General features: G+C 26.6%; 9 protein-coding genes across 9 annotated transcripts; 5 read left to right on the top strand and 4 right to left on the bottom strand.

Annotated features, from left to right (window-relative positions):
• Positions 1 to 619: 619 nt before the first annotated feature.
• On the top strand, positions 620 to 1,346 carry LOC128966509 (uncharacterized). Its single transcript, XM_054313358.1, has 3 exons — positions 620 to 676; positions 753 to 968; positions 1,112 to 1,346. Exons 2-3 carry the CDS (start codon positions 769 to 771, stop codon positions 1,344 to 1,346), a joined length of 435 nt encoding a protein of 144 aa, XP_054169333.1. The 5' UTR covers positions 620 to 676; positions 753 to 768.
• A 99-nt stretch (positions 1,347 to 1,445) lies between these two features.
• LOC128951997 (uncharacterized) lies at positions 1,446 to 2,950 on the bottom strand. Its single transcript, XM_054297318.1, has 4 exons — positions 2,862 to 2,950; positions 2,691 to 2,785; positions 2,302 to 2,628; positions 1,446 to 2,238 (listed from the first exon to the last, which is right to left on the bottom strand). The coding sequence occupies exons 1-4, from the start codon at positions 2,922 to 2,924 to the stop codon at positions 1,506 to 1,508; spliced, it is 1,218 nt and encodes a 405-aa protein (XP_054153293.1). The 5' UTR covers positions 2,925 to 2,950; the 3' UTR covers positions 1,446 to 1,505.
• Positions 2,951 to 5,725: 2,775 nt separating this feature from the next.
• On the bottom strand, positions 5,726 to 8,343 carry LOC128966510 (proton-coupled zinc antiporter SLC30A1-like). Its single transcript, XM_054313360.1, has 6 exons — positions 8,095 to 8,343; positions 7,331 to 7,565; positions 7,077 to 7,250; positions 6,807 to 7,010; positions 6,107 to 6,189; positions 5,726 to 6,046 (listed from the first exon to the last, which is right to left on the bottom strand). The coding sequence occupies exons 1-6, from the start codon at positions 8,254 to 8,256 to the stop codon at positions 5,726 to 5,728; spliced, it is 1,179 nt and encodes a 392-aa protein (XP_054169335.1). The 5' UTR covers positions 8,257 to 8,343.
• A 1,741-nt stretch (positions 8,344 to 10,084) lies between these two features.
• LOC128952724 (protein mago nashi homolog) lies at positions 10,085 to 10,770 on the top strand. Its single transcript, XM_054298160.1, has 2 exons — positions 10,085 to 10,326; positions 10,418 to 10,770. Exons 1-2 carry the CDS (start codon positions 10,236 to 10,238, stop codon positions 10,768 to 10,770), a joined length of 444 nt encoding a protein of 147 aa, XP_054154135.1. The 5' UTR covers positions 10,085 to 10,235.
• Positions 10,771 to 11,044: 274 nt separating this feature from the next.
• LOC128952725 (ER membrane protein complex subunit 6-like) lies at positions 11,045 to 11,549 on the bottom strand. The gene has a single exon (XM_054298161.1). The coding sequence runs from the start codon at positions 11,446 to 11,448 to the stop codon at positions 11,077 to 11,079; it is 372 nt and encodes a 123-aa protein (XP_054154136.1). The 5' UTR covers positions 11,449 to 11,549; the 3' UTR covers positions 11,045 to 11,076.
• A 199-nt stretch (positions 11,550 to 11,748) lies between these two features.
• On the top strand, positions 11,749 to 13,052 carry LOC128966511 (putative transferase CAF17 homolog, mitochondrial). Its single transcript, XM_054313361.1, has 3 exons — positions 11,749 to 11,964; positions 12,020 to 12,649; positions 12,721 to 13,052. Exons 1-3 carry the CDS (start codon positions 11,787 to 11,789, stop codon positions 13,050 to 13,052), a joined length of 1,140 nt encoding a protein of 379 aa, XP_054169336.1. The 5' UTR covers positions 11,749 to 11,786.
• Positions 13,053 to 13,249: 197 nt separating this feature from the next.
• LOC128952159 (succinate dehydrogenase assembly factor 2, mitochondrial-like) lies at positions 13,250 to 13,949 on the top strand. The gene is made up of 2 exons (XM_054297504.1): positions 13,250 to 13,586; positions 13,653 to 13,949. Exons 1-2 carry the CDS (start codon positions 13,367 to 13,369, stop codon positions 13,895 to 13,897), a joined length of 465 nt encoding a protein of 154 aa, XP_054153479.1. The 5' UTR covers positions 13,250 to 13,366; the 3' UTR covers positions 13,898 to 13,949.
• A 399-nt stretch (positions 13,950 to 14,348) lies between these two features.
• On the bottom strand, positions 14,349 to 15,174 carry LOC128952537 (succinate dehydrogenase cytochrome b560 subunit, mitochondrial-like). Its single transcript, XM_054297945.1, has 3 exons — positions 14,720 to 15,174; positions 14,538 to 14,645; positions 14,349 to 14,476 (listed from the first exon to the last, which is right to left on the bottom strand). Exons 1-3 carry the CDS (start codon positions 15,060 to 15,062, stop codon positions 14,430 to 14,432), a joined length of 498 nt encoding a protein of 165 aa, XP_054153920.1. The 5' UTR covers positions 15,063 to 15,174; the 3' UTR covers positions 14,349 to 14,429.
• A 254-nt stretch (positions 15,175 to 15,428) lies between these two features.
• Positions 15,429 to 16,104, top strand: LOC128952538 (39S ribosomal protein L55, mitochondrial-like). Its single transcript, XM_054297947.1, has 2 exons — positions 15,429 to 15,554; positions 15,628 to 16,104. Exons 1-2 carry the CDS (start codon positions 15,535 to 15,537, stop codon positions 16,007 to 16,009), a joined length of 402 nt encoding a protein of 133 aa, XP_054153922.1. The 5' UTR covers positions 15,429 to 15,534; the 3' UTR covers positions 16,010 to 16,104.
• The last annotated feature ends 13 nt before the right edge of the window (positions 16,105 to 16,117 follow it).

Consider the following 16,117-nt stretch of genomic DNA (forward strand, 5'->3'; position numbering starts at 1 on the left):
CAGTCAATTATAATATTATTTTTATTTTAAGTAAACTATTTTAATAATATATTTTATCATAAATTATATATTAAATAGTTCAAATATTGAAATAAAAAAAAAGTTTATTGCATAAATTGTTTACATTTTAGTTTTATAAATTATTAATAGTATATTTTTATTAATTCTAATTATATTTAAACCATTTTTTAAATTGCAATATTATTGTAATAATAATAATAAGATTCAATGTACTGTAAATTTATTATATGTATCTCTAAAAAAACTAAATAATAAGGAATTTCATCAATGAGTGATTAAATATAATAAATAAATACTTTAATACATGTATTTGACAAGTGATTTGACATTAAATAATCTGTTTTTGTTATTAATAAGTTGATAATAACCTGGAAATCATTTATTTTATATGAAAATATTTTTAGTATTGTTACTTTAATATTGTTGCTAATAATAAATATACATATTATACAGGTTTCATATTTCAAATTTCGTATATAAATATTATAAAACACGCTATTATTATATAATATTTCTGTTCTATATATTTCAATAAATATATTAATATAACTTATTAATTATATAAATTTTAAAAATTAATGTAAAACAATATTATGGATAGCGATTCAATTATATTATCGTTAATATTTGTGAGCCATTTATTCTTGAATGTCTGGTTTGTTATGAAATTATTATACATTTTATGATTACAAAAAAATCATATTAAAAAGTGTATTATATTTAAATGATAGGTCAATACTGGGATTCATGTATTTGCAGTTCATATTTTACAACACTTTCTATTTGTTGTGTATCTTGTGGTGCGTTCACGAAACTAAATCTTCTTCACCACCATTTGTGGCCCTATCTGTCAATATCATGGCTTTCATATGCGATGTCATATTGATTGGTATCCTATGGGATGACCATTATTACGGTTACAGAACTAGATTTGTAATAAGTTTAATGTAAGTAAACCATATAAGTTAGTGTCGGTAGGTTTTTTTTTATTTACCACTGATTATCAATTACCAGTAAACATAAAAATTATTATTTTATACTAATACTATTGTTATTGTATTATTAAAAAATAATTATTATTGTTATTAAGTGCTACTTTGGTTAATCTATTTTTACGAATCCTAACATCAATTATAATATATCGCATATTATTAAAGCGCAAACAATTGGAAAATAGTGTCTATGATATGACAAGTGTTACCAGAGATTTAACTAATTATCTCAACATTTCACCGAAAACTACAACTACTACTACATCAGTAACACAAATACAACAAATGTCATCCAATAACACTCAAAGAACTATTGAAATATCAGGCGATTAATACTTGTATCAGTAAATGAAAAAAGTTATCAAAATAAAAATCACTTTATTATTCATATTTTCGGGTGTTATTTGTTATTCAAAATATTAATAATATATGATTAACATATCAAATATAATATTACGGTATATTAAAAATAATTTACTTATTATAAAAATGTTATCTTTTATCAAAACCAATTGACCCAACAATCATAATATCTTCTTCTTCAGAGTTATCACCAGTTTTTGTTTCTTTTTGTTTTTTGATATCTTCTTCAGTAAATATTTCATCATTAGATTCATCCGAATCACCCATTGGTGTACTGAACTGCCACTGAGTTTTGCCTCCTTCTCCAACTCCAGCAATACCTCTACCGTAAAGATAGACATTCTGAGTGACCTCTTTTTCCACTTTCTCCTCCATGGGCTCATCCTCTTCAATTGGATTCAATTTAATTACATCCAATAAATTCAATAATGGCATCTCTATAGATGACATAATACCAGTGCAAATAGCATTTGTAAAACCAATTGTCTCTTCAGATTTAATTCTGTTTTCACAATCATTTGAAAGCATTTCCTTTACAACTTCTGTCAAATGTTTAGACCTTTCAATTGCCATTCGCGAGCAATTAACCACTTTATCTGAATCAATAACTGGTTGACCCCAACAATGAAGACCAACAATTTCATGGTAAGTATTAGCGGCAATAATCAACAAAGAGTCAGCCGATTCTTCTTCATTTTGATTTGGATCACATATTGTAACAAATTTATCGTTTGTTTCGTCAACAAAAAAAGCAAATGAAATACAAAACGGAAAGTGAAGTAATGTTAGGTTTAATGGATTTTTTTCATCGAAGTCATGCACTTTCAGTAACTTTTCATCGGTTACTGTCACGTCTGGTCGTCTAAAATGATAATTATGAAGATATTAATTAAATAAATATTTAAATCATTTATTAAATCATTACTTGAAATGAGATAACGCAGCGATGGTCGCAATACTTGTCGCTTCTAATAGGTTTCCATCAAAATTAAGACATGAGTTATGACACTTCACTTTCCAGACCTTCTCTCCGGGAATCAAACAAAGAGATTCGGTGTCCAAACAACGCGAGTCTTTGATGGTTCGCTCCAGAAATCTAAAGACACGAATGCCTTCCGGCGGTAAACTCCTCTGATATGTGTCTAACCATTTCTCAGACGCCGAACTCAAGTCTAGACTGAGATCTAGTATGCCTTCATGTGGTCGCGTGATCTTCGGCTCAACAATTTCGGCGGTGACGGTCGTGAAGACACTTTTAACAGATATTCAATAATTTATTAAACAAATGGTACATCACTTTTAACAGATCCATACATTGTATGTCCCAATCGTACAAAACAAGTACCAAATTGTTTGCCAAACACAAGCCTCAACTCCCGGTGCTGTCGGTCCGACCGCAAGTCAATGCGCTATCAATTGTAATCAAGACATAAATCAGTGATCAATCAATCAATCAATCAATTAGTTTATTAAGTGATAAAATACTTTGTTTTTATTGATTATTGCATTTCTTAAAAACGTTTTGTTTGACTCCGATATCACTTTCATTATTAAATCAATTGATTTATTTAATAATTAATATAAAAAGTGATTCAGTTTTGAATTTTTGTTAAATAATTTCAATACAAAAACAAAAACACAATAATAAACAAAACGTGTTTTCATGTCATTTGAACACAAAATACGTATAAATATATGAAAATAAAACTTTTAAAAATTAATCAAAATTTAATATAATTAAGACATAAATTTATATAAACAGTATATCTATGTATATTTGACATAAATTAAACAATTAATTAAAATACACTGCAGTTATATAGATTGGATTTATTGGAAAATTAGACAACAATTCAATTGTCTTATTTGCGGTTAAATGACAACAATTTTTATAAAACCAAAATTATTAACAAAACTTTGATAAAATTTAACAAATCTATTAATATATTACAACTATATATATATATATATATATATATATTAATATATATCAATAATTTGGAAATACTGTTCATATATTATACTTATTTATATATAGATATGTATTACGCAATCAATTACTTTTCACTCAATTATAAAAATTATAAAAATATTCAAATAATTCAAACTTGATTTCAAACTTATAACGATTTTAATAAAATCAATATAATTAACGATATTTTTATAAGAAATTAATGGTAAAACCTCTTGAGTTATCATTTTAAAGATAATTTAAGACAAATATTAGGCAAAATATTTTGAGTTATCATTTAGTTATGAATTTAGAATTAATCATTAGTTTTGTATTTAATATAGAAATATAATTCAATTTTAAATTGTATTTGAAATATAAATAATGGGGAAAAAAGATAATTTTGACAAAAATTTAATTTATTTACTCTTCAGTTAATATCTGAGACACACTTTCCCTTCATTTTCTTTCTTTTCTCTTCACTAATCGTCACAACTCTTTCGGTTTCTTCTCCGTCTTCGACGGTGACCACCCTTTCGTCGACCACATCGTGATCTGCCTCTTCTGGATCGACAACTCTTTCTTCTTTCTCCTCCCAAATGCTTTCTGTGACGTCTGGTCTCAACTTCCTCTCAATTTTGTTGTAATAAATTTTGAAAAAAATAAATATAGTATACAATTGAATATTATGTATATTTTTGTAACAACAGTAATAAAACTGATTTTTTAAAATCTCGTGATTGTCTTTGAAATTTCTTATAAGATTTGCGTTGATTTTAATAAAAACGATTTTAGAGTTTTTGTCGATAAAGTTAAGCCAAAACCATCAGAAATGCCTAAAACTAAGCACACAATCAATGATATGTCGAAAGAATTTTTATTACATTTGTTCTCAAATTACTTGAATTTCAACACCAAATTAGAGGTCCAATTGGTCTGTAAATTATGGAAAGAGTTGATTGATCTCTCATTTGATTCTCTTCGATGTCTTATTATATGTGACTATGAAATGAACAAAAGTCGCATTCATTCGTTAAATATGAGTGACAACAAAGTGTCAGTCATTCCGATGACAGCATTTCATCTGACAGAAAGAACCGAATCTAAAGACCGACAATTCATTGGATCAATTCTGAAGAAATACCAAAATTTGAATACACTTTGTATAAGTCTTAAGTACACGAAATGTAATAATGGTTTGTTTGCATTGATCGCAAAATTTTGTGGCAAAACCATAAATAATTTGAGACTTGAATTAAGTGAGTGTTCAGTGAGTAATAGGACTTTGAAGATCGACAACGAAGAAATCAATCAATTAGGCGACAGTTTGCCAAATCTCAAGAACTTATATATTGATTTTGTCTTATTATTTATTGGAGAACAGACTTTGCAAACATTGTTCACCAACTGGTCCTCAATTGAAACAATTATCTTTCATATGCCATGTTTTCGTGGCTTTACTTATAACGCCGATATTGTCGACGCATTGAGTGTTGAATTTAGTGGTCAACCGTTTGAATCAATTGCTAAAACTGTGACCAAACTTGAAGTTCCCGGAAACTTAATGACAGTCAATGCCATCGATCGATTTCCCGACGATTCACAATTGAAACGTTTATTTTTGATGAAATTAAATCTCAATACAATAGAAACAATTTGTTCAAAGTTTACATCTCTTTGTTATTTTGGATTCTCAATTGAGAACAACTTAAATGAAGACGATTTGTATCTCTTGATGTCAAACATTGGTCGACTTCATGAGTTACAAGATCTATATATGGCTATCGTATCAATTATACCTATTAATCATAATTGTATTAAATATCTGAGAGGATGTCAACAAATCAAGTGCTTACACATAGACCAGACATTGATGAATAGGGAAGCCATCGATGCTTTGGTTAAATATTTCCCGAAACTGGAAGTATTGGAACTGTGGACGAGTGGATTCAATCAAAACTTTCATAACTGTCTTCGAGACGATAGTATTGAGAACATACAGCACTTGAGATGTTTGAAAAAATTGAATTTTCGCGGACAACGAATGCTTTCGGACACATCTATTGCTAAAATTATTGCCAAATGTCTTAAGTTGAAGACAGTGGACATCCGCACCACAAATGCTGCCATAATTACGTTCAGATCACTCATTGATAAGAGTAAACAATCAGTAGATATGGTTAATGTCTATATTAATGAAACACCAATTTCTCGATTGTTGGGCTCAGCCATCAAGTCGTTTAAAATGTGTACTAATTTGTTGCTTATTAATGAAGAATTTGATTATAAAATACATTTTTAAAAAAGTTTTATTTCTTTAAAATAATTTAGTTGTTATTTCAAATTACAATAGTTTTGAATAAATTAAATATATTTTAAATATGATTTAAATATTCATTTAAACTTTATTATGTATATTATCAATTGGTAGACAATTGTGATCATTATCATTGATTTTGTCCTTATCTGTCAAACAACAGGTCAGACGACAAGTGAGTGAAGAAAGTGAGGTAATATTGAGTTCATTGAGTTCATGAAATTCTGGCTGAACTGTCACCAAACGGATGCCCTGTTTCTTGAAAAACTTGTCCATCAATTGGGAAAATTGTTTGAATTCTTTGGATGACTGCTTTGGTAGTATTATATGACACGACCCTATTATTTGAGATGAGGTCAGTCCCCATATATGTAAGTCATGAACATTAACAATGTTGGGAAACTGTGTTAAATAATTTTGAATTAAATTAGGTTTTTATAATCTAAATAAAATGATAAATACCTCTTTGAGTATATCATTTTTTAATTGTTCCACATCAATATTTTCAGGAACTGTTTCTAGCAATATGTACATGGTGTTTTTAACTATAAATTAATTTTATATTTTATTATCAAAATGATTTAAATAATATAATAAAATTTTCATATATTGAAATTTTAAAAATGTCTATAAGTTATATTAAAATATGTATATTTAAGTAGATTGTGTTAATTATGAATAAAATTTTATTTTACACATTATATAATACTCAGTGATGCACAACATTACTGTGAACTCACATCTATCTTTCAGTCTACAATATATATATATATATATATATTGTATAATATTAGTATATAAACGATTTAAACAAGTTTATAAAAATTTTTGGCAACTTTTGGCAAAAAACTAATTTAAATGTAAATTTAGTTCTAATTATATTTTTACTTAATATATTAAAATTAATTATTAAATTTATGAACTGATAATTTGTGTACATTTACTCATACTGTATATAATTATAAAAATAAAGGAAATTTCACAAAAATAATATATTTTATACAAAAAAAATATAGAAATATTACTTTTGAAATCATTATTCAAAATGATATATCATTTGAATTAGAGAATTATTAATTAAATGAAAGTTTTTATAGAAATATATTTAAGCGTTAAAAGTATTAATATATCAAACATTTTAATAATTATGTAAATAACTTACTTTCCGGATATAATGACAAACAGAAGACAAGAGCAGCTATTATACCAAAGATCGGATCCCAAAGATAAGCCATCCATCCATCGGTGTGTAAGACAAATACAGCGCACAGAATGACGAGCACTGAACCCATCAGATCTCTGAACATCAGATAAAATACATTTTGTTCACTATTTTCATGTTTTGTTGTTATAGATTGTAATGTTTCTGAATATTGATAAACTTTATATAAATTAGTAATCATTAAAAAATATATTTATTTATAAATAAAACCTTTTTCTGGTTGTTGTGCTAACAATGTATCGGAAACATCGTTTGAATGACTTTGTGTGTTATTAACTGCTGGACTATCGATGTTAAGACTCAATATATTGTTAAATACAATATTTTCTTGTGGTTTTAGACTCAAACTTATAGCTCTTTGTTTGTTTTTAGATGAAATAGTGTCTAAATTTTAAATAATATATATATATATAAGTTATATATTAAAATATAAAATATTTTAAAACAATGTATTAATCGACTACCGCTAACTATATTGAAATATAAAAGATTAGATATGAAACTAATGAATCCAAATGCAAATAATAAATAATAATTAGTGGGTCCACTGATTTCATGAGATGAATGAACCAACTGTTGGATACCCTCCACGACTAATGAGAAAGTGAGGGCCACGAGGAATGTCATATTAACTAACATTCCCAGTACTTCAATGCGTGCCCAACCAAATGTGTTTTTCACAGTTTTCTCGTTTGACATCTAGAAATGTTATATTATTATATCTTAATTAATATATTTTTGTTATTTTTAACACCATGATCATTTTTAAAATTATTAATTATTTATCTATCTATTTATTTATTTATTCAATATATATATATATATATATATATATATATATATTTAAATCCACAATCTATAATCATAGTTATTTGATATTTCATTTTAACTAACTAATTAAATGGGGATAAGATATACACCAGAGGATCTTAAACAATATGAAATAAAAAAAAATTAAAAATTACTTATTTTAAAATTTGAAATTTTTCTAAATTTATCGCATAAATCATCAAGTAATAAAATAATGATTAGTTATAAAACCTTGAAAAATAGACACATTTTATAAGGATTTTAAAAATGAGAAATTTATATTAGTTATAATACATATATTTTTAAATTAAAGCCATACACACATAATATATTTTAAAAATTTTGTATGATATGGTGTCACGTAACCATAAATTTCTTAAATTTTTGATTTTATTTTAAATTAATAAATTAAACTTACTTTATAACTAATTATTAACAAAACAATACTTAAAATATTGTAAAGTGTATGATAACCATCGGTGAGGATAATGAGTGAATGTGTCAGTTGACTGGCCACCAGTTCCCCGATCATAACCACCCCTTCCAATGCAATCAATGCATATAAATATCTCAGATTCATTGTTTTTATTTCAAAAAGTTTATTAATTTGCTATACATTTAAATTAAAACAAAATGAATTTTATTTATAGCAAATCATTAATATCACAACAACAGCACTGTATTATTATTTATCAATTAATATAAAATTTTGATAAACTTTTCACTCAACACAACACTCAAAATAAACACAAAATTTCTTTATCGCTTTTTATGGATCAAACAAAAATCATTTAAACATATTTATATATATAAAAAGTTTTTATATACATATTTTATAGTATAATTAATATTTAAAAATAGTAATTTATATATTTCAAATTTTAATATTTCTTTATCATTTATAAAATAATAATATTTATATTAAACAATTAAATAATTTTATATAAACTTATATTATAATACTTAAAATAAATTATTTATATAATATTTTAATGTGTTTAGGTTTTTATTATTTTTTAAATAGCAAACATTTTTATTAATTTTAATCCATAATTTCCTTATTTATATCCATTAAAGATATTACAATATTTACAATACTCTCCATAAAAAGTATCATTTATTATAAAAATTAGTTAACACACTAACAGTAAGTAAATCACATATATTTCTAAAAATTGACTAAAAATATTAGCAAAAGTTGTATGACAACAATCTTATTAAAGATAGGCATAATTATAATTTATAAATAGCATACAGTTTAATAATTATTAAGGAATAGATTAAAAGTTATTTATATTTTCAAAATAGTTACTAATAAAATTAAAATACATGAAAATCAATACATAGCTAATAATATGTAAATACTATAGTAAAAAATAAAAAAAAGTGCTAAAATTATTAACAATTATATATTAAGCAACAATGTAATAATTTAATGTTTTTACAATTTATTGTTTATAATATTTGATGTTTATAAATTAATAACACTTTAATACAAAACGTAATATAAAGTATTACATTTACATTTATTATAATTAAATTTAAAATTTATATAATTTTAACAATATAAATTAAATTTATTATACTAAGAATTAAAAAAATTATTTTAAGTTTAGTAATAGTTTTAAGTTAAATAACTGTTAATATATTATCTACTGATTATAAAAATATATTATAGTGAAGAAAATAGGGATGACCTCAATATAATTAAAAACTAATTGAATTATAGTATAAATAATTTTACTATATATTGAATAAAATTATCAAAAATACTATTAAAATTTTTTATAGGAATAACAAAATTGTATTTATTGTATAATTAACTAAAGTCAGTATATTTATATTAATTTTATTGATATCAATTAGTTTATGCATGTGAAAAAATAGTATTAGTTTGTTAACTCAATTGAAAACTATTTAGTTTAATGAGATTTAAAAATATTTATAAATTTTAAGATTAGATGGATTATTATAATTGCAATTTTTTATTACAAATGTTATAATATAGACATGTTTTGGTTAAATTAACTTTTAAATATATACTGATAAAAACATCCTAGGATATTTAATTCTAGTGTAATTTTAATTGTTATCAAATTATAATGTATTAAGTATTGGAAAATTTTAATATTGTTTACTAATATTGTTTGTATATCTGATATAAACTCACTGTAGATAACAGTAATACAGTAAATAAAAATAGTTTATATATTTGTTTGTATAATGATTTTAATAATAATTAATAATTTTCTGTAAATTTATTGTCAATTTATAGATTAATATTATGAAAATATTATAGAATATTCTGTGAGATATAACAATAGTATTCAATAGAGACTATTGAATAGATTGACACAAAATTTGCTAACAATTTCTTATAAGTTAAGTGTCGGCTCAAAACACCTCTACTCGAGTGTCGACACCTCTACTCTCATGTGTTTTAAACATTCAAACCATTTTGGAAAACAATTATATTATAAATAAAAGACAATATAATAGTTAGTATTGAATACAAATTGGGATCAATTGATTCATACCATTGATATATCATCACAAGTCATGGCTTCACAAGACTTTTATCTTCGCTATTATGTCGGACACAAAGGAAAGTTTGGACATGAATTTCTCGAGTTTGAGTTCAGACCCGACGGTAACTATTAACAGACAATTGCGGTCTTAAGCGGTGATTGCATGCGGTGTTGACGGTAATGACTAACCAATTGTTTGCGATTTGTCTTCAGGTAAGATGAGATACGCCAATAACTCCAACTACAAGAACGATACAATGATCAGGAAGGAGGCATTTGTCCACAAATGTGTGTTGGATGAGCTCAAGAGGATCATCGATGACTCGGAGATCATGCAAGAAGACGACGGCATTTGGCCACAACCCGATCGAATTGGTCGTCAAGAACTGGAGATTGTGATCGGCGACCAACACATTAGTTTCACGACCAGCAAAATCGGATCATTAGTCGATGTGAACCAAAGCAAAGATCCCGAAGGTCTTCGATGTTTCTATTATTTGGTTCAAGACTTGAAATGTTTGGTTTTCTCATTGATTGCTCTTCACTTTAAAATCAAACCGATTTAAGACATTATTTTTAAAGTCATTAATTATTTTGTGATTATTATTATATGATTTTTATATCAAAACATTTCATATATTTTACTTCAAACTAATTTAAAAATCATTTAACTTAACATTTGTAACAGTTTTTCAATCGATTATAATTCAAAATGACTTCGAAATTCAGATAATTATTCCTAAATTAGTTTAGTTTTAAAAAATTAAATAAGATTTTTGTCATTTAATTGCTTTTTAATTACAAACTTTAATAAAATTTGAAACAATAATAAAACTACAAAATATGAGATATCAGTGACCACTTGGCTGTCGTCAGTAGACGTGAACCATTCCGTAGAGAAATGTCCAGAAGAGGACATAAGTGGTTAGTCCACCAAACAATCCATTTGTCAGCAAATGACGTCTCGATGTAAAGTATTTGTTCCAATGGTTGCCAACATTCAAGATAATCATCAGCCATAAGGCAATGGCCATCAAGAAGTAGAAGGCAAAGCCATACAATGAGGTCAGACCCATAATACCGGCGGCAGATCCGCTCAATGCAGACATTGATGTCCGGCAGTACTCTATGATGTTGTGATTGATGGCCATCGATGTCGGCGAGTAAGCGATAACATCTGGTCGACTCTGGCCTTCTTTACGCGATCCGCGGCCTTGAGTTTGACTGTTTGATTGACCCGTCATTTGATACCGATTTTCGTCTGATTTCTGGTTAAAAGTATTGAAACAACAAATCAATTGACAAAACAAATCACAAACTCTGCACTCATTTCACACATAAATTATGTAACAATTTTTGACATTAATTTTGTGCTAATTTTGTAATAATTGTAATTAAAATATAATTAATTTGGATTTAATTTGTTATAAAATATTAGTTTTTAATAGTTTTCATGTCTTTTCATATATTTTATTAAAATTAATATTTTATTGTAATTCAAATAATTTGTTGTATGAATTAAATTAATATTTTTATAAACTTTAAGATTTTGAATGTAAACACAGTTTGTTTTGAATGTGTGATGCAATCAATTGTGACCGCAATGTCTTCAATATCAATGCTTAAGACATTCAACCGATTGCTGACATTGAAGCCAATATCGTGGACAACATCCAGAAGTATATCATATCTGTTGACAAAACTAAACAATAGGCAACTGATTGATGTCAATGGAAATGACTCTTATGATTACATTCAAGGTTTGATTGATATTGTCTTCAAGTGTCTTCATGTCATGTCTTAATTGATAACTAGGTTTGATAACCAATGATATGCGACACTTAAGATCATCATTGGAGACAAGTGTCACTCAGGACTGTATCTATGCTTTTATGTTAAACCGAACGGGAAGAGTGATCGCCGATGTCTTCGTCTATAAGAATGACCACAAAAAAGATGAGAAAAATTCACTTTTTATTGAAACTGATTCACAATTATTAGAGTCGACAGAAAAATACTTGAGATCGTATCGCATCCGACGTAAAGTCGATATTAATATTAATAGTCATTATAACGTTTGGTCTTTATTTCCATCTGTAAATCAATTTGATGATCAAATAATCACTGAATTAAATGAATGTGAGATTAACTTTAAGTCAGAAAATTGTGAAGATTTTTTGGTTGTCAGAGATCCACGACTAAAACAATTAGGTTTTCGATTATTAGTTAAGTATTATGAAAATGAATCGGAAGATAAAGTCAGAGATCGAGTTAAGAAGTTTTTACAATCAAAAAGTCTTGATATCAACGAAACAAATGCCAAAAATTATGACAAATATAGGTATCGTTTGGGTGTCGGTGAAGGGGTTCAAGATTTTCCCATTGAGTTATGCTTTCCTCTTGAATGTAACGGAGATTTTTTACACGCAATTAGCTTTCAGAAAGGTTTTTATTAGAAATTATCACTCAATAAGACTTATTGTAAGTAATAATAATAATATCATTATTAAATATAGGCTGTTATGTGGGACAAGAGTTAACGGCACGTATATATCATACGGGAGTTATCCGAAAACGATTGATGCCTATTGAGATAATTGATGGTAAAGAAGTGATTGAAAATATATCCATTCAAAATATAACCGCAAATATTGGTAATGAATCAAAAAATGTGGGAAAATTTCGCAGTCATTGCTCTACTAATGGTTTGGCTCTTCTTCGAGTCGATGATTGTCTTAAAACTGATAATTTATTTCTAACTAAAAGTGAATTAACCATTAAGTGCTTTAAACCCTTTTGGTGGCCAAAAGAGATGAACAAACAGTCCATTTCTAATGCAAAGAACTGACCATTAATTTTGATGATTGAATATATCTTTTTTAGTTTAATAATAAAAATATAATTAATTAATCAAATAAAATAAAATAGTTATAAAATTTTGTTTTATCTAAAATTATTGTTTTTAATACAAACTTTGTATTAACGGTAATATATTATTGACTTTTAGTCGTAATTCATTGCAATTCAAGTCAATACTGTATTAATATTTTGTTGCAATTGTTGTAACATTTGATTAAAATAATACAAGAATTTGTTTTTTATTAATTAGAGATTAAGTTTAGATTTCATAAGTATTTTAAGATATTTTTAAAACATTTTATTATGCAATTCATTAGCAGAAGAAGTGCTTCATTTGTCAGACAATTAATAGATATAAACTATCGACAAACGAGACAACTGTCTCAAGACAAGAGTGACAATCATTTGAATGATATTTACGATCCGCTATCAAATGAACCACCGATTCCTTCATCACATCGACAAAGACACGAATCAATTGATATGAAAAGAAAGAGATTGTTATATCAGAGCAGAAAAAGAGGTTAAAAATAATTGTTTGGATAATATGTTAATTGATTTTATTTGGATTTACTGTCTATTGTTTTAGGAATTCTTGAGAATGACCTCATATTAGGCACATTTGCGGCCAAATATCTAAAACAATTCAGTGATGAAGAACTTGATTTATATGACACTATCATTAATTTACCGTCAAATGATTGGGAACTGTATTACTGGTCTGTCGGCAAAAAGCAAGTGCCACAAGAGTTTCAAAACAAAGTTATGAAACTTTTGGTAGAATTTACCAAAAATAAAGACAAAGAGTGCCGATTGAGACAACCGGACCTCTAATTATCTTTTCATTTGACTATTTATTATAAATATATTATTTAATATTAACAGTAATTGTGTATAATTTAGTAAAAAATAAATGTTTAATATTGTTATTATTAATGTTAGTAATAAAAATACCGGTAATTATTTTAATCAAATAATTGGGATATAAATTAACGACAAACGTTCACTTGAGTACAACAATTGATACGGTAAGTGATGAAAATTAAAACATCGTTTTATGAAAGCTTATTACTGTATTTGCTGTTTATTTTTAGACTATCGGTAATTGTATTTATTAGAGTCAAACTGTTACCGATAGTCTTTTAGGTCAAAATCATCAAATCATTTCAAAATTTACAATAAGTTTTATAATTGATAGTAAATGTTGTGGACGATTGCGGTTAATCTCATTTATAATTTTTTAAAATAATTTATTGAATTTAATTCCATTTAAATACAAGTTATTTTCAATACTTTTAGTGACTAAATATACATTAATTTTCTACACAATTAATCGCATTTTAAATAACATTAAAATCTCTATTGACTATTGATTAGCCAAAACAATAGCGATTGCCGTCAATAATGTTAAACCTATAAATAAAAATTTTAAATAAGTTACAAAAAATGTGATAAATTGATTGAATTTTAATACCGATAACAGCGTAACCAGTGGTATATAATTGCTTCAAATCAAAGCCGAAACCATAATCCCATCCCAAATGTCTCAGACCATTGAATGTGTGATAAGCTAAAGATGTACCTAAAAAATATAAACAACACATTGTTTAAAACAGTTATCAAAATGATTGGTCACTTGTAATGTCTTATATATACCGATCAACACTTTAAGTGTTAAAAGAAGAGACGGCGGAGTATTTGCCGAAAACCATTGCAATATTTGTGGGAAATTTGTTTGACTGGTGAACAATGACCCGATGCCACCTCCGTATACCAATACAGCCAAACCCATACCAGTGATGCGGTGAGTAATAGATAATGTATTAGTCATTTGCCACTTGTATTGAATCCATGGACTCAATGGTCGGTTCATTTCCTTCTTCTTCTCCGAGTAGTCATCACTCGATACGGTAGCCATCGCTGATGAGCTGGTGGGCCATCGGGCGGCTATCAGTCGGGTGGACAGTAAGCCACGTCGTAATACAATATGTGAAAGCATTGTTTAATCAAATGTTTTTTATTTGAAATGTCGGATCAAATTCAGTGATAACTTCAAGAGTCTTATCGTTGTTGTCAAGTGTTTGCTTGATATCTAAAGTTAAGTATTTTATATTTTTGTTGATTCAATGCATTCAAAGCAATCACTTATTTCTACAAATTTATGTTACATTTTAAACATATAATAAATTAAAATTAATTTATAATATATTATAAATTATATAAAATTTTGTTAATTTTATAACAAATTGATTTAATTTTATAATTTCAAACATATTATAATATGTAATAAAAATATTATTTAAATCTATAATTAAATTTATTTATTTAAAAAATAGTATAGATTTTGTTGACGCTATTTATGAATTAATTGTATTTTATGTTTATATTTTGAGATTTGCATTAAAAGCCAAAAACAATTAAAAAATTGAATTAATTGATGAAAGTGTGAAAAGAGTGGACACTTGAAAACAATGATGTCTTGTCTGCACAGGTATGTGATGGTCAACACATGAATCAATCAATCAATCGTCTTATGATTATAACAATTGATTTTTCATTTAAAGGTTAAAATTATTGGCCGAATTACTACCGAAAAATCATCATTTAATTGACCACCAAATGTCTACGCCGTCGGTCACAAGTGTCCGACATTTTAATGCTAATCGCGCGGCAATCTGTAGGATATCGCGAACCAAATATTGTCGTCTCTATCCGGCATTACTGGTATATCCCGACGGATCGACGGTCACTGTAAGACACGCCGAACCGCAGCATATCATACAAATACCGAAACTTCTTGAGGACTGTAAGACTGATGTCGAGCGAAGACAATGGCTGTCCCGACGCAAGAAAGTGGAGACAATTAAAACTGAAAATGAATTTGATTTGAAGTTTAATCAAAAACAATATTTACATCATTTTAAAAGTAAATCCAGAGCTCAATAATTAATCACTTATTTTAGTCTTCAGTAATGTTTAGATTGCTTTTATAATTACCGGTACTTTAAAATTATGGATTTCATTGATTTATATTTCAATAGTTTAAATATTCAA

This window comes from Oppia nitens, unplaced genomic scaffold, assembly GCF_028296485.1.
Source record: "Oppia nitens isolate AA-2021 unplaced genomic scaffold, nextdenovo-longstitch-racon4-pilon3 scaffold1_pilon_pilon_pilon, whole genome shotgun sequence".
NCBI lineage: Eukaryota > Metazoa > Arthropoda > Arachnida > Sarcoptiformes > Oppiidae > Oppia > Oppia nitens.

Bases quoted from the DNA above. Each gene is read 5' to 3' on its own strand.
- LOC128966509 (XM_054313358.1), top strand. From the start codon at position 769: ATGTATTTGCAGTTCATATTTTACAACACTTTCTATTTGTTGTGTATC. The intron at 969-1,111 runs GTAAGTAAACCA...ATTGTTATTAAG, and splicing joins AGATTTGTAATAAGTTTAAT to TGCTACTTTGGTTAATCTAT.
- LOC128951997 (XM_054297318.1), bottom strand. From the start codon at position 2,924: ATGAAAGTGATATCGGAGTCAAACAAAACGTTTTTAAGAAATGCAATA. The intron at 2,786-2,861 runs GTATTTTATCAC...TACAATTGATAG, and splicing joins CAATAATCAATAAAAACAAA to CGCATTGACTTGCGGTCGGA. The intron at 2,629-2,690 runs GTATGGATCTGT...ATCTGTTAAAAG, and splicing joins GTACGATTGGGACATACAAT to TGTCTTCACGACCGTCACCG.
- LOC128966510 (XM_054313360.1), bottom strand. From the start codon at position 8,256: ATGAATCTGAGATATTTATATGCATTGATTGCATTGGAAGGGGTGGTT. The intron at 7,566-8,094 runs GTAAGTTTAATT...TAACATTTCTAG, and splicing joins TGTTAATAATTAGTTATAAA to ATGTCAAACGAGAAAACTGT. The intron at 7,011-7,076 runs GTTTTATTTATA...ATCAATATTCAG, and splicing joins AGCACAACAACCAGAAAAAG to AAACATTACAATCTATAACA.
- LOC128952724 (XM_054298160.1), top strand. From the start codon at position 10,236: ATGGCTTCACAAGACTTTTATCTTCGCTATTATGTCGGACACAAAGGA. The intron at 10,327-10,417 runs GTAACTATTAAC...ATTTGTCTTCAG, and splicing joins GTTTGAGTTCAGACCCGACG to GTAAGATGAGATACGCCAAT.
- LOC128952725 (XM_054298161.1), bottom strand. From the start codon at position 11,448: ATGACGGGTCAATCAAACAGTCAAACTCAAGGCCGCGGATCGCGTAAA.
- LOC128966511 (XM_054313361.1), top strand. From the start codon at position 11,787: ATGCAATCAATTGTGACCGCAATGTCTTCAATATCAATGCTTAAGACA. The intron at 11,965-12,019 runs GTTTGATTGATA...ATTGATAACTAG, and splicing joins CTCTTATGATTACATTCAAG to GTTTGATAACCAATGATATG. The intron at 12,650-12,720 runs GTTTTTATTAGA...TATTAAATATAG, and splicing joins CGCAATTAGCTTTCAGAAAG to GCTGTTATGTGGGACAAGAG.
- LOC128952159 (XM_054297504.1), top strand. From the start codon at position 13,367: ATGCAATTCATTAGCAGAAGAAGTGCTTCATTTGTCAGACAATTAATA. The intron at 13,587-13,652 runs GTTAAAAATAAT...CTATTGTTTTAG, and splicing joins ATATCAGAGCAGAAAAAGAG to GAATTCTTGAGAATGACCTC.
- LOC128952537 (XM_054297945.1), bottom strand. From the start codon at position 15,062: ATGCTTTCACATATTGTATTACGACGTGGCTTACTGTCCACCCGACTG. The intron at 14,646-14,719 runs GTATATATAAGA...TATATTTTTTAG, and splicing joins AACACTTAAAGTGTTGATCG to GTACATCTTTAGCTTATCAC. The intron at 14,477-14,537 runs GTATTAAAATTC...TTTTATTTATAG, and splicing joins CACTGGTTACGCTGTTATCG to GTTTAACATTATTGACGGCA.
- LOC128952538 (XM_054297947.1), top strand. From the start codon at position 15,535: ATGATGTCTTGTCTGCACAG. The intron at 15,555-15,627 runs GTATGTGATGGT...TTTCATTTAAAG, and splicing joins ATGATGTCTTGTCTGCACAG to GTTAAAATTATTGGCCGAAT.